Source organism: Pimephales promelas, chromosome 4 (assembly GCF_988280905.1).
Source record: "Pimephales promelas chromosome 4, fPimPro1.hap1.1, whole genome shotgun sequence".
Lineage (NCBI taxonomy): Eukaryota > Metazoa > Chordata > Actinopteri > Cypriniformes > Leuciscidae > Pimephales > Pimephales promelas.
Genome location: NC_142772.1, coordinates 3,541,333 through 3,555,000, shown reverse-complemented (window position 1 = coordinate 3,555,000; position 13,668 = coordinate 3,541,333). Strand labels below are relative to the sequence as shown.

At 35.6% G+C, this 13,668-nt stretch overlaps 2 protein-coding genes across 6 annotated transcripts in view; both read right to left on the bottom strand.

The window, feature by feature from the left end:
* The window catches only part of dlg4a (discs large MAGUK scaffold protein 4a), a 146,417-nt gene that overhangs the window by 35,264 nt on the left and 97,485 nt on the right, over positions 1 to 13,668 (bottom strand). The window lies entirely within an intron of this gene.
* On the bottom strand, positions 1,895 to 12,502 carry LOC148981550 (uncharacterized; the record flags this gene model as incomplete). Its single annotated transcript, XM_089129743.1, has 2 exons — positions 1,895 to 2,015; positions 11,523 to 12,502. Coding segments are annotated over 2 exons (1,101 nt in total), but the record flags the coding sequence as incomplete, so codon positions are not given.

Genomic DNA, 13,668 nt, shown 5'->3' with positions numbered 1-13,668 from the left:
AGGCAGAAATGCATACAGAAATGTAAAAACGACAGGCAGAAATAGCATTGAAGAAATAAATAGGGTAAAAAAATACAAAGGAAGAATAAAACAGACAAAACTATTATAACATGTACACAAATAAATGCAAAAAAAATAATAAATAAAGTTGAAGATTATAACGGAGATTAAATAAATGAGGTAATTATTACAAAGATGAATAAATAAAGAAGCTAATTAAGAGATATACACTCTCAGAAAAAAAAGGTACAAAAGCTGTCACTGTGGCTGTACCTTTTCAAAAGGTAAACTTTTGTCCATTTCAGGTGCTAATATGTACATTTTAGGTGTTAATACGTACATTTTAGGTGCTAGTATGTACATTTTAGGACTAATATGTACATTTCAGGTGCTAATATGAACATTGCAGGTGCTAATATGCACATTTCAGGTGCTAATATGTACATTTCAGGTGCTAATATGTATATTTCAGGTGCTAATATGTACATTTTAGGTGTTAATATGTACATTTTAGGTACTAATATGTACATTTTAGGACTAATATGTACGTTTCAGGTGCTAATATGTACGTTTTAGGTGTTAATATGTACATTTTTGGTGCTAATATGTACATTTTAGGTGTTAATATGTACATTTTAGGTACTAATATGTACATTTTTGTTAATATGTACATTTCAGGTACTAATATGAACATTTCAGGTGTTAATATGTACATTTTAGGTGCTAATACAGTATGTACATTTCAGGTGCTAATATGTATATTTCAGGTGCTAATATGTACATTTTAGGTGTTAATATGTACATTTCAGGTCCTAATATGAACATTTCAGGTGCTAATATGTACATTTTAGTTGTTAATATGTACATTTTAGGTACTAATATGTACATTTTAGGTGTTAATATGTACATTTTAGGTGCTAATATGTACATTTCAGGTGCTAATATGTACATTTCAGGTGCTAATATGTACATTTCAGGTGCTAATATGTACATTTTAGGTGTTAATATGTACATTTTAGGTGCTAATATGTACATTTTAGGTGTTAATATGTACATTTCAGGTGCTAATATGTACATTTTAGGTGCTAATATGTACATTTTAGGTACTAATATGTACATTTTACAGGTGCTAATACATTCATGTCTCACTGTATAAATTAATTTCTACTTACATTTATTTGTTTATTGTATTTTTTGGGGGCAATTAATGTTATGGTTATTTATTGAGCATTTATTTATTTCTGTATTTATTTATGGTAGAGCTGGTCTTCCATACACATGATCCTTCAGGAATCACTCTAATAACCTGATTTGCTGCTCAATAAAAATGTCTAATTATTATCAAACAGTGAGGAAACTTGTATACATCTTTTTTCAGGATTCTTTGAAATATTTGAAGCGGAAATCTTTTATGGCATTATAAATGTCTTTGCCATCACTTTTCACCAATTAAATCCATCCCGAATAAAACTATTAATTTCTTTTCACATAAAAGAAAAAAAACGTACTGACCCAAAACTTTCACATTTTTATCTCCTAGATACTCTCACACACACACACACACACACACACACACACACACACACAACAGCCATGATTTGCCCGATTCTGAACACGGGTCTTTCCACAGAAACAATGTACTAGCAAACAGCACATATATTTCCTGATACACACTAACCTCTCTTACAACTCTCACACACTACAAGCAATTTACAGCTGTAACATCTGCTAGCACCTCTATTGCTTTCCAATAAATGTGATTACTCACACACACACACACACAGTTATGCCTTCCAGCTCTGCTCCAAACTACTGGCTTTTATTACAGAGCGCAGCAGCCGCCCACATGATCACATTAACACACACTCAACTACACACGCTGACAGAAACTCATTCAAGTGTTCAGTGCCCCACGGCTCAGATTGCCAGTGGATTTCAGAGACATGAACGTTTCCATGCAGCCACAGGGAGGAGTGTGTGAGTGAGTGTGTGCTGCGGGCGAGACTGTTCTGACCCTGAACAAATAACATGGAAACAACACAAACGTTTTATGGCTGTCCAATCTAATACACATATACATCTTTTGCATATTAGGCTACTTCTAAAAGGCGAGTGTGTGAAAAAGAAGTGTGCTTAATTGCATTTCAATGTAAGCTTATAGTGTTTTTCAAAACTGTACTTGCAGATAAAATAATAAGGAAATGATAGGTCACTGGCACAGCTGTTTATGTTTGTGTCGTGCCTTATTTCCTGCGTTTCACATTGACTGTTAGTTGCTATGGTTACTGATTGATTTGGTTCACCTGTTTCTCGTCTAGTTTCCTTAGCTTGTAGCCTATATATATATATATATATATATATATTTGAGCCAGACCGATATATCGCCAGACCGATATTATCGGCCGATATTAGGCATTTTCCAAACTATCGGTATCGGCAGTTATAATGGCCGATAAATTAATATTTCAAAAATAAAATAAAAACGGACGAAACACGCTTGAACCATGTCATGAGTGTTGGAGTTGTATAGTTTGTCCACCAGAGGGCACTCTACACCGTTCCTGTTGGCAACACTCGTTGAGTTGGTCACTATACATACATTTCTTGAATAACAATTAAAAGATCATCCACATCAGTTCTCTTAACTCAAATAAGCATGACAAAATTTGTGACTATCATGTCCAGTTTAAAAAATAAACAAATAAATAAATAAAATATAGGCCGATATATCGGAATATCGGATTTTAAAACCCAAAAATATTTGTATCGGTATCGGCCTTCAAAATCCTTTATCAGTCGGGCTCTACCATGTCCGGGGTGTTATTGGGCATGATTATAATATTAATGTATTATTAATGAGTGGATATGAAGGATTCTGCCAGCTGCTAATATTAGGATGTGTCAAACAGAATAGGGTAATATGTGTGCGTTTATAGTCAATTTACAGTTGCTTTGCGATTGGCTAATCCAATTTGACTATTGCTTTAATTATAATATTTTAGTTAATTTATGTCTCTGCTAACACTTTATTTTACTGTGTCCTTGCATGTGCTAACTGTAGTAATAACAGTAAATTATGCATAATTACATGCAACTAGCTCAAATCCTAATGCTCTATAATTATTATTACTCAGTATGTAAATGTATAATTAAAACAAAGTGTAACCACATTTATTCCATCTGATCTTATTAGCGGAGACGACAAGTAAATAACTTGTGTTTAATGTATATCCCACAATGCAATTGGCTCACAGTGACCTTTCATTTTCAGGATTTAATATAAGTCACGATCTTATTAAATTAACAAAACTGGCAAAGTAATTGGATCACATGACAACAATGTAGGAAACTGTGTTTGAAATGTTATCTGCTACACTCCAAAAGTTTGGGTTCAGTACATTTTTTTTGTTTTAGCAAGGAAGCATTAAATCAATAAAAAATGGTTTTACACAAAACTATTTTCTGTTTTCAACATTGATAATAATCAAGTTTAATGATTTCTGAAGGAAACTTCTGAAGACTGGAGTAATGACGCTGAAGATTACAGGAATACATTACATTTTATATTCACATAGAAAACCATTTTTTAAATTTGAATAATATTTCACAATATGACTGTTTTCAAATCAAATCACTTGAGCAAAACGTAGTTCTTTCAAAAGCATTAAAAAGTGTAGTAGTCGAAGTGTTGTTGAGGTCAGTGAGCAGAAGACAGATGTGCGTCCCTTCTCCTCCCACAGACAGAAGCTGCTTTCATCAACACACACTCGTCCTCTCATTATACCAAAAACATCTGCTCATTTAGCCACACTCTACATCTTCATTTTCTTTCCATCTCTTCCCTTATTAAGACAGCTTGTTAAGCCTGCAATTTATCCATGTCATAGAAAAAAGACAGGAATATTTCTAGAAATAAGTGAACCCAATGAGGAGACATGATGTAATGCATGTCTATAGAAGTCAGCAATGGCTGCTAAATTTAGAGCAAACTGAACCAAGATCCAATGTATGTGTGTGTGTGTGTGTGTCATTTTTAGCTGCCTTTAATGGGTAAAACAAGCATGTTGTTTTCAATTCAGTGTCCGTTGAGTGACGTTATAAGGTTAAAGGAGTGGTTCACTTTTAAAAAAACTTTTGCTGATAATTTACTCACCCCCATGTCATCCAAGATGTCCATGTCATTCTTTTTTCATCAGTTGAAAAGAAATGAAGGTTTTTGATGAAAACATTCCAGTATTTTATTCATATAATGGACTTCAATGGGAACCAAACGGTTCAAGGTCCAAATGAGTTTCAGTGCAGCTTCAAAGGGCTTTAAACAATTCCAGACGATGAATAAGGGTCTTATCTAGCGAAACGATCGCTCATTTAAAAAAAAACAACAACAAAGTTTAAGTTTTATAAGCTCAAATGGTTGCCTTGCTCTGTTCTGTGATGCGCGATCGTGACTCTCCTGTTCATCAAAATGAATGAATCTTTTTCCAAGTCAATTTGTTCTTTTCGTTCGTTGAATCAAACAAATGACTCCGTTCATTTTGATGAACAGGAGAGTCACGAACGTGTATCACAGAACAGAGCAAAGCGAGCGTTTGTGCTTATAAAACTTAAACTTTGTTATTTATTTTTTAAATGAGCGATCGTTTCGCTAGATTAGACCCTTATTCATCATCTGGAGTCGTTTAAAGCCCTTTGAAGCTGCACTGAAACTCTCATTTGGACCTTGAACTGTTTGGTTCCCATTGAAGTCCATTATATGGAGAAAATGCTGGAATGTTTTCATCAAAAACCTTAATTTCTTTTCGACTGAAGAAAGAAAGACATGGACATCTCGGATGACATGGGGAAGAGTAAATTTTAAAGTGAACTACTCCTTTAATGCTCTTTCATGTTTAAAACTCTGCACCAAACCTAACCATAATGTAAAGAAAAGCAAACAACACATTTGCTTAAGCAACCATATCATTTTAGCTCTCTTCTCTTTCTCTTCTTTTATCATGACCTCATAGTGCTTCAGAAAAACAACATGAGGTGCAAATATCAAAATGTATTCATTTACAAATCATGCACTGGTCATCATAGATTGTGCAAGAAACCAAATGAAAATACGCGTTTTTAATCGATAATCTTCTAAGGAAATCAGAGATCATAATCCACACTGCCTGAAGTCGGACTTGACCATCTGTGTTCGCCTGGGGAAAACTGCAGCACATCTACAGTAGATAGCCTGTGATCTGGAGATGTGTTATCAATTTATTTAATTGAGTTGACATCAAAAGCAAGCATGTCACATCCTAAACGCATGTAAATTTAATGCACGAATAAGATATTAGGCCTACATGTCACTATTAGCAGTATATACTATATGGCAAGCCGTTTTAGCTTTTATTCATGCTTGATATCAACAATTTAATTGCATGCTCTCTAATTGTATTTTCACTAGTGAAATTTCACCATAGGCTGCCATTCAAAATAAAGAATAGATTTTTTACAAGTAGAAATATCATTTTTGATATCAATAATTACATTGTTACTAGTAAAAATGCAAATTCCTGATATCAATAATTAAATTGTCACTAGTTGAAATGTCTATTGATATCAACATTTTAATTGGTACAAGTAAAAATGTTCATTTTAGATATCTAAAAATATTATTTCAGAGGCTTTCTTACTAACAATCACATTCATGATATCAGAAATGAACAATGACACTAGGAAAAATTGAATTATTGATATCAAAAATGATCATTGTTACTAGTAGCAATTCAATTGTGGATTTCAAGAAAAGACATTTCAACTAGTAACAATTGAATTCTTGATATCAAAACTAAAGGTTTTTACTAGTAATAATTGTATTTCTGATTTGTGGAATTGGAATTTCAACTAGTAAGAAATCAATTCTTGATATCAACAATTGGTTTTGAATGGCAGCCTATGGTGACATTTCACTACAATTGTTGATTTCAAGAATTCATATCCTGGAAATGAATAAAAGCTAAAATGGGCTTGCCATACAGTCATTGCTCACTGAGTAAATGTTGTGTATATGTCGCCACCCACAGCCATAACCACGAACTCTACTGTTCAGAACAATGGTAACCACAAAAGCTTCAACAGAAACTCTTTTAAATGTCAAACATAACAGCATGAAGTCTGTCCCTTTACTAAAAAAACATAAAATAACACTTCAATTCAATATTTATTTTCCGTATCCAGTTATATGCAAAGCTTGCTGAGAACTAAATCCAATGCTCAACTTCCAAAGTTATCACTACCACTTTCAAGCCCCGGAAATGTAGTAAGAGGCATCATTAAAGTTTGATTTTTTTTTGTGAACAAACCCTTTAAGTTTTTTGTTAAATCAACTAATGGAAACTAATGTAAATTACACCCAACAATAAGTTGATGTAATGATCAACATTAATATGTCAACAGAACTTATAAAAAAATAATGTTTGCAACTTAACCCTTGGACATTTTTGTCCTTTTCAGTTTTGTTTTTTTGATCACGTTGCCTGTGTTAATGCTAACTGCATAAAATTTGGCACAGGTGTGTCTTTTTGGGGGAATTTTACTATTTCACCATTTTTCTTAAAAAAAAAATAATAAATTTGCACTAGGTACACAAAGTAATACCACTCAGCATCTTTTGGACAAAGAAGTCCTCATTGAAACCCATTAAAACCCATTGCACTTTTTAATCCCATGGCCATTTAACTATAAAATGATGCAATTTTTGTTAAGAGGCTTTCATTTTGTTGGCAAGGCTTCAAAGTTTTAATTTGTACAATTTTTTACCAGATGGTGCCATTTTTCCAGGTTTGGCCAATAGCATCAAATTTTTATGACAGTTTTTTGACACAGACATTTCTATGTGTAATTTTTTTTAATTGAGGCACACAGGTTAAAAGGTTTAATTAAATCAATAAATTAAAATTTGTAACTAGCAAACATGTATTTAACTAAAGTGTGGTTCCCTTAAATTTGAGTGTACTCTGACTTCACAGTTGCACTGCATGGATTTCACTGCAAGATACTTGATAATTCATAGAAAAATAATATATACTTTATCGCATGTGCATTTCCTGATCCAGACCAGCAAGTCTCTCATCATTTCCAGTTCTCTCTCTATTTTTCTATGGAGAGTTATAATAATGGAAGCTGTTTTCACTAAAAGCCACCCAAACCAGATTTATAAAAGCTCCCTTCATTAAAGCACTGATGCAGACTGTAAAAAGTTCAAACCAAACAATTTACATAAACAACTTCAAGCCATACTTTTATATTTAAATGCACAAATACAGAACACTACGCTTTACACATACTTCTTAAATGGGAACGGTTGCGTAATCTTACTTTGTTCTGCGTGACTGATTTCTGTGGTGGAAGCATCTATAGTAAAGGTCTTAGCAGCCCTTGCTTTTACACACTTCCCTGCCATTTAACTGTTATAATCTCAACTGTGCTTTGCCTTTAGGGAGAGTCTGGCTGGTCAGAGCCGTGTTACTGAAACAATCTACCGTAGCCTCACCACACGATCGTATTTAAAACCAGATCTGGCTCCTAATCAGAAAACCATGTTCAAAAGCTATTGACAACTTAAGCAATAAAGTTGCCCGTAATACATAGTGAATAACCAAAGCATTTTTGAATATCAATCATGCTGATCACTTCCTTCGTTCTGTGTCTCCAATACAGAACAATCGTAAAGCTCTCGTAAATGTATTAGATGTATTATTTTTTAATCGATAGATTCAAGCGTTTGGTATGACTCTGTATTCCCATATTGCACTCTAAGAAAAAAGGTACAAAAGCTGTCACTGGGGCTGTACCTTTTCAAAAGGTAAACTTTTGTCCATTTCAGGTGCTAATATGTACATTTCAGGTGCTAATATGAACATTTTAGGTGCTAATATGAACATTTTAGGTGCTAATATTTACTTTTCAGGTGCTAATATGTACATTTTAGGTGCTAATATGAGCATTTTGGGTACTAATATGTAAATTCCAGGTGCTATGTACATTTCAGGTGCTAATATTTACATTTCATGTGCTAATATGTACATTTTAGGCGCTAATATGTACATTTCAAGTGCTAATATGTACATTTCAGGTGCTAATATGAACATTTTAGGTGCTAATATTTACATTTCAGGTGCTAATATGTACATTTCAGGTGCTAATGTGTACATTTCAGGTGCTAATATGAACATTTCAGGTATTAATATGTACATTTCAGGTGTTAATGTGTACATTTCAGGTGCTAATATGAACATTTTAGGTGCTAATATTTACATTTCAGGTGCTAATATGTACATTTTAGGTGCTAATATGAACATTTTAGGTGCTAATATGAACATTTTGGGTGCTAATATGTACATTTCAGGTGCTAATATGTACATTTCAGGTGCTAATATTTACATTTCATGTGCTAATATGTACATTTCAGGTGCTAATATGTACATTTTAGGTGCTAATATGTACCATTAAGGTACCAATATGCAGCCTTTAGGTACAAAAGTGTACCTTTTGAAAAGGTACAGCCCCAGTGACAGCTTTTGTATCTTTTTTTTCTTAGAGTCTGTTATTGCAAGACTTCCTTCATTCCAGGTGGCTCATGTTGTTCTGAACCTACTTGTTTAAACGCTCAGGTAAGATGACGTAAAATTCCGCCTTGACCTCTTTGTTCACAGTCATCACTTTTGCTTTTATTCCCGTGCACTGACTCGTTCACTAAACTGAACATCCGATCAATCAGTTTCACGACGGTCCTGACGGCAGTTCAACATGCTGAATGGGGTGAACCGTCACCGACGGGGCCGACTAGAGCCGACGTGTGGAACACACTGCAAAAACTACCCGACAAACACTGAGCGACAGTCAGAAGAGGGCTGTGTCACAGCCTTCAGGCACAGCAGTGTTTGCTGTATAGTGGACTTTAGGATGGCTGGACACTGTACTGTACAGAATACACCAATGTAGATATGTTATATATATACACTCACCTAAAGGATTATTCGGAACACCTGTTCAATTTCTCATTAATGCAATTATCTAATCAACCAATCACATGGCAGTTGCTTCAATGCATTTAGGGGTCAAGACAATCTCCTGAACTCCAAACTGAATGTCAGAATGGGAAAGAAAGGTGATTTAAGCAATTTTGAGCGTGGCATGGTTGTTGGTGTCTGAGTGTTTCACAATCTGCTCAGTTACTGGGATTTTCACACACAACCATTTCTAGGGTTTACAAAGAATGGTGTGAAAAGGGAAAAACATCCAGTATGGGGCAGTCCTGTGGGCCAAAATGCCTTGTTGATGCGAGAGGTCAGAGGAGAATGGGCCGACTGATTCAAGCTGATAGAAGAGCAACTTTGACTGAAATAAACACTCGTTACAACCGAGTTATGGAGACAACACACACAACCTTGAGGCGGATGGGCTACAACAGCAGAAGACCCCACCGGGTACCACTCATCTCCACTACAAATAGGAAAAAGAGGCGACAATTTGCAAGAGCTCACCAAAATTGGAGAAAATGTTGCCTGGTCTGATGAGTCTCGATTTCTGTCTCGAGTCAGAATTTGGTGTAAACAGAATGAGAACATGGATCCATCATGCCTTGTTATCACTGTGCAGGCTGGTGGTGGTGGTGTAATGGTGTGGGGGATGTTTTCTTGGCACACTTTAGGCCCCTTAGTGCCAATTGGGCATCGTTTAAATGCCACGGCCTACCTGAGCATTGTTTCTGACCATGTCCATCCCTTTATGGCCACCATGTCCCCATCCTCTGACGGCTACTTCCAGCAGGATAATGCACCATGTCACAAAGCTCGAATCATATCAAATTGGTTTCTTGACCATGTCAATGAGTTGACTGTACTAAAATGGCCCCCACAGTCACCAGATCTCAACCCGATAGAGCATCTTTGAGATGTGGTGGAACTGGATGTGCATCCCACAAATCTCCATCAACTGCAAGATGCTATCCTATCAATACGGGCCAACATTTCTAAAGAATGCTTTCAGCACCTTGTTGAATCAATGCCACGTAGAATTAAGGCGAAAGGGGGTCAAACACAGTATTAGTATGCTGTTCCTAATAATCCTTTAGGTGAGTGTATATATATGCACCAATACACAATTTGAATGCTTTGTGGTAAGTTGCTACAGAGAATTAAAATGGCAATGAGCCAGCTGTTATGTGATGAATACAACAGGATTTATTTGAAAGATTTGAATTTTAAGCACTACCGAGTGACACGCATCTGTGAATGTCAAAGCTTTGCGTTTTGCTCTGAAACCGGCAGATTTAATACACATTCAGTTCAAATTGAAATCTTATACAGTATTAGTTAGTTGATCTAAAACGGTGATTGTGCATTAAACAGCTGTCAATGTCGGTATGCAAATGAGTGATCTGAACTTATTTACCCAGTGTTTTTTTTTTTATTTTGGTCGTGCTTGCTAAATAAAAGCATTCATTTCTCGCACAAAATAAACAAATAAATGAATGAATGAAATCTTACGGACCCTAGACTTTTGAACAGTAGTGTATAATGTTTGAGGAAAATAAATATTATAACTAATACACAAAGTTTATCAATCATAAATGTCTTATTCTGCATTTAGATCACTTAAATACATGCAGTGTCAGTGTAAAGCTAAAACTATGACCTAATTAAATAATTCAAATTCATTACCAAGTGAAATTTCTTTGACTAAAATACAGGTGCTTTAAAAGACTTTTTATAGAATGACACTCTATATGAAATATCCCCATTTTCTGGCAGATCTCACTGAACAGTTTTCTCACAACAGTCTCGGTGGCAGTTCATGTGCTCAGAAGGAAAAAGAAAAGTGAGATTCTTTATTTAACCGATCTTTCTGCCTGTCACTCATTTGGTGCATTCACAGAGCGGCACCTTTATGGGAAGCAGGGAGCTGATAGTGTTGTAGTTAACAAGAATTATTCAAGATCAGTACCGTATTCACAAAAATGCTATTGTGCTGCTGCTCCGCTTCTAATTAAACACTCTCTGCTTTCTAGTCATCAATTTAAACATTGATTTCTATTTATCGTTATACTACCAGGTCATAATTATCATCATTAACATCATCAAAATACAACTTCCTGTTACTGCAGGCATTATGTTGGTAAATCACGAGAAGAAAGGTTCTCTGTGTTTTCTCCTTGAATGCGTTTGCATGGTAACAACAAGGTACTCCTACACTCGAGTGTGTTGCACACAGGCGTTTGGCAGCGTATCTCGCTGCGTCACACACACTCTGATGTCAGTGGACTGTGTAATGGCTCATCTGGAGCATTTAACACTGGCGTTTCGGAAGTCTTGATGTCAATTGAGTTTCTTGGAATTTCACCGGGAGAAATAGACGGGTGAGGAACCGTGAGGCAGGGTTCTCATAGTCATTTGTCATTGAAATAACATGGAATTTTAAATTGTGATTTCAAATGCAATGAATAACTACAAAAATAAATAAATTCAATATTTAAAAAAAAAAACTCAGTGGAAAAGCGGATGGATGGATGGATGGATGGATGGGTGGATGGATCAATGTGGGTATGTGGATGGATGGATTGATGGTTGGATGAATAGATGGATGGGTGGGTGGAAGGATGGATGGATGGGTGGGTGGTTGGATGGATGCATGGATGAATAGATGGATGGGTGGATGGATGGATAGATGGATGGATGGATGAATACATGGATGGTTGGGTGGATGAATAGATTGATGGATGGATGAATAAATGGATAGGTGGATGAATAGATTGATGGGTGGGTGAAGAGATGGGTGAGTGGATGGATGGATAGGTGGATAAATAGATGCATGCTGGATGGATGGATGGGTGGGTGGATGGATGGGTGGATGAATAGATGGATGGATGAATAGATGGATGAATAGATGAATGAGTGGGTGGATGGATGGGTGGATGAATAGATGGATGGATGGATGGATGAATAAATGGATGGGTGGATGAATAGATGGATGGGTGGATGAAGAGATGGATGGATGGATGGATGGATGAATAGTTAGATGGGTGGATGAATAGATGGATGGATGAATGAAGAGATGGATGGATGAATAGATGGATGGATGGATGAATAGTTGGATGGGTGGATGAATAGATGGATGGGTGGATGAAGAGATGGATGGATGAATAGATGGATGGGTGGATGGATGGATGGATAAATAAATGGATGGGTGGATGAATAGATGGATTGGTGGATGAAGAGATGGATGGATGAATAGATGGGTTGATGAATAGATGGATGGGTGGATGAAGAGATGGATGGATGGATGGATGGATGGATGGGTGGGTGAATAGATGGATGGATGGATGAATAAATGGATGAGTGGATGAATAGATGGATGGGTGGATGAATAGATGGATGGGTGGATGAATAGATGGATGGGTGGATGAAGAGATGGATGGATGGATGAATAGATGGGTGGATGAATAAATGGATGGATGAAGAGATGGATGGATGGATGAATGGATGGAATTTTAAATTGCTAATTCAAGCTCTGGAAAAGTAAAAAAAACACAAAAAAAGAGAAAGAAACAAAGAAACAAACAAAGAACTTTCCTCACGTGACCCTACAATGGACAAGTCATTTGGAGAATGAATGGTTGGATGAACATTCCTTAGTATTATTTTCTTATGATAAGAAATTGTAAATAATTCTCTAAAATTATCTCCAAAATAACCTTTTTTATATCTTTATAAAAAGTAAACAATCACGAACAACAGCAATAGTCATTGGTCAAAAGCTCTGTAAACCATAATTCTTATAAAAATCGATGGAAATGCAGTGTTCTTGGCAAGCATATTCCAAACAGTAGAGCGAATGATATAAACCAGTCAACACTAATAAATCGTTATAACCGTTCTGACAAATACACTATTCATTATGACCAGACCACTATACCAATTTGCTTGATTTCTTCAGTCCAGGCCTGAAGAAAAGCCATTTTTTCACTGTTCACATGCTTTAATGTCATACTGTACGTCTAAAATATATTCATTGTGTAAGCGTATAATACCACTACTAGGCTTTGATTTAGCTGGTAAGATATCAAAAACAACTTTCTCATTACATACAAATATAAAAGACACAACCTCACAGACTACAGGGCCGGGAAACGGTGCAGAACCTAAAGAAAAAGTGTAATGATCTAGTTAGAGACGGTCAGTATAGTGAGATGTGAAAGGAACGTGACGGGAGAGCTTGATGTTGATTCCTCACATTACCCAAGAGTCATTGCATAACAGAGAAAGCGAGGAATGATGGTGGGTGGTACATCATCGTCAAGGTACTATACAATATATATCATTTATAATATATTAGCCGCTGTCAAACATAATGTGTTTATGTGTGTTTGTGCTGTACAGTTTTGCTGTCAAAAACATTATTTCAGTCTGTTAGCTGTGGTTGAGGTGAAGCGCAGGTCAGCAACTGAAAGCTAAATTTAGAATACAAATACATGTGCTTAGCATAAGTGTACACACCCATGCTAAAGTTGAGTAAAAAGAGGAATAAAAAAATCATCTTTTGGAAATTGATCTTAATGCCTTAAATTAAAAAATGAGGAAAAATCCAAACTTTAAGCACACCAACTTTCTTTATGAATGAATAATGTATTGT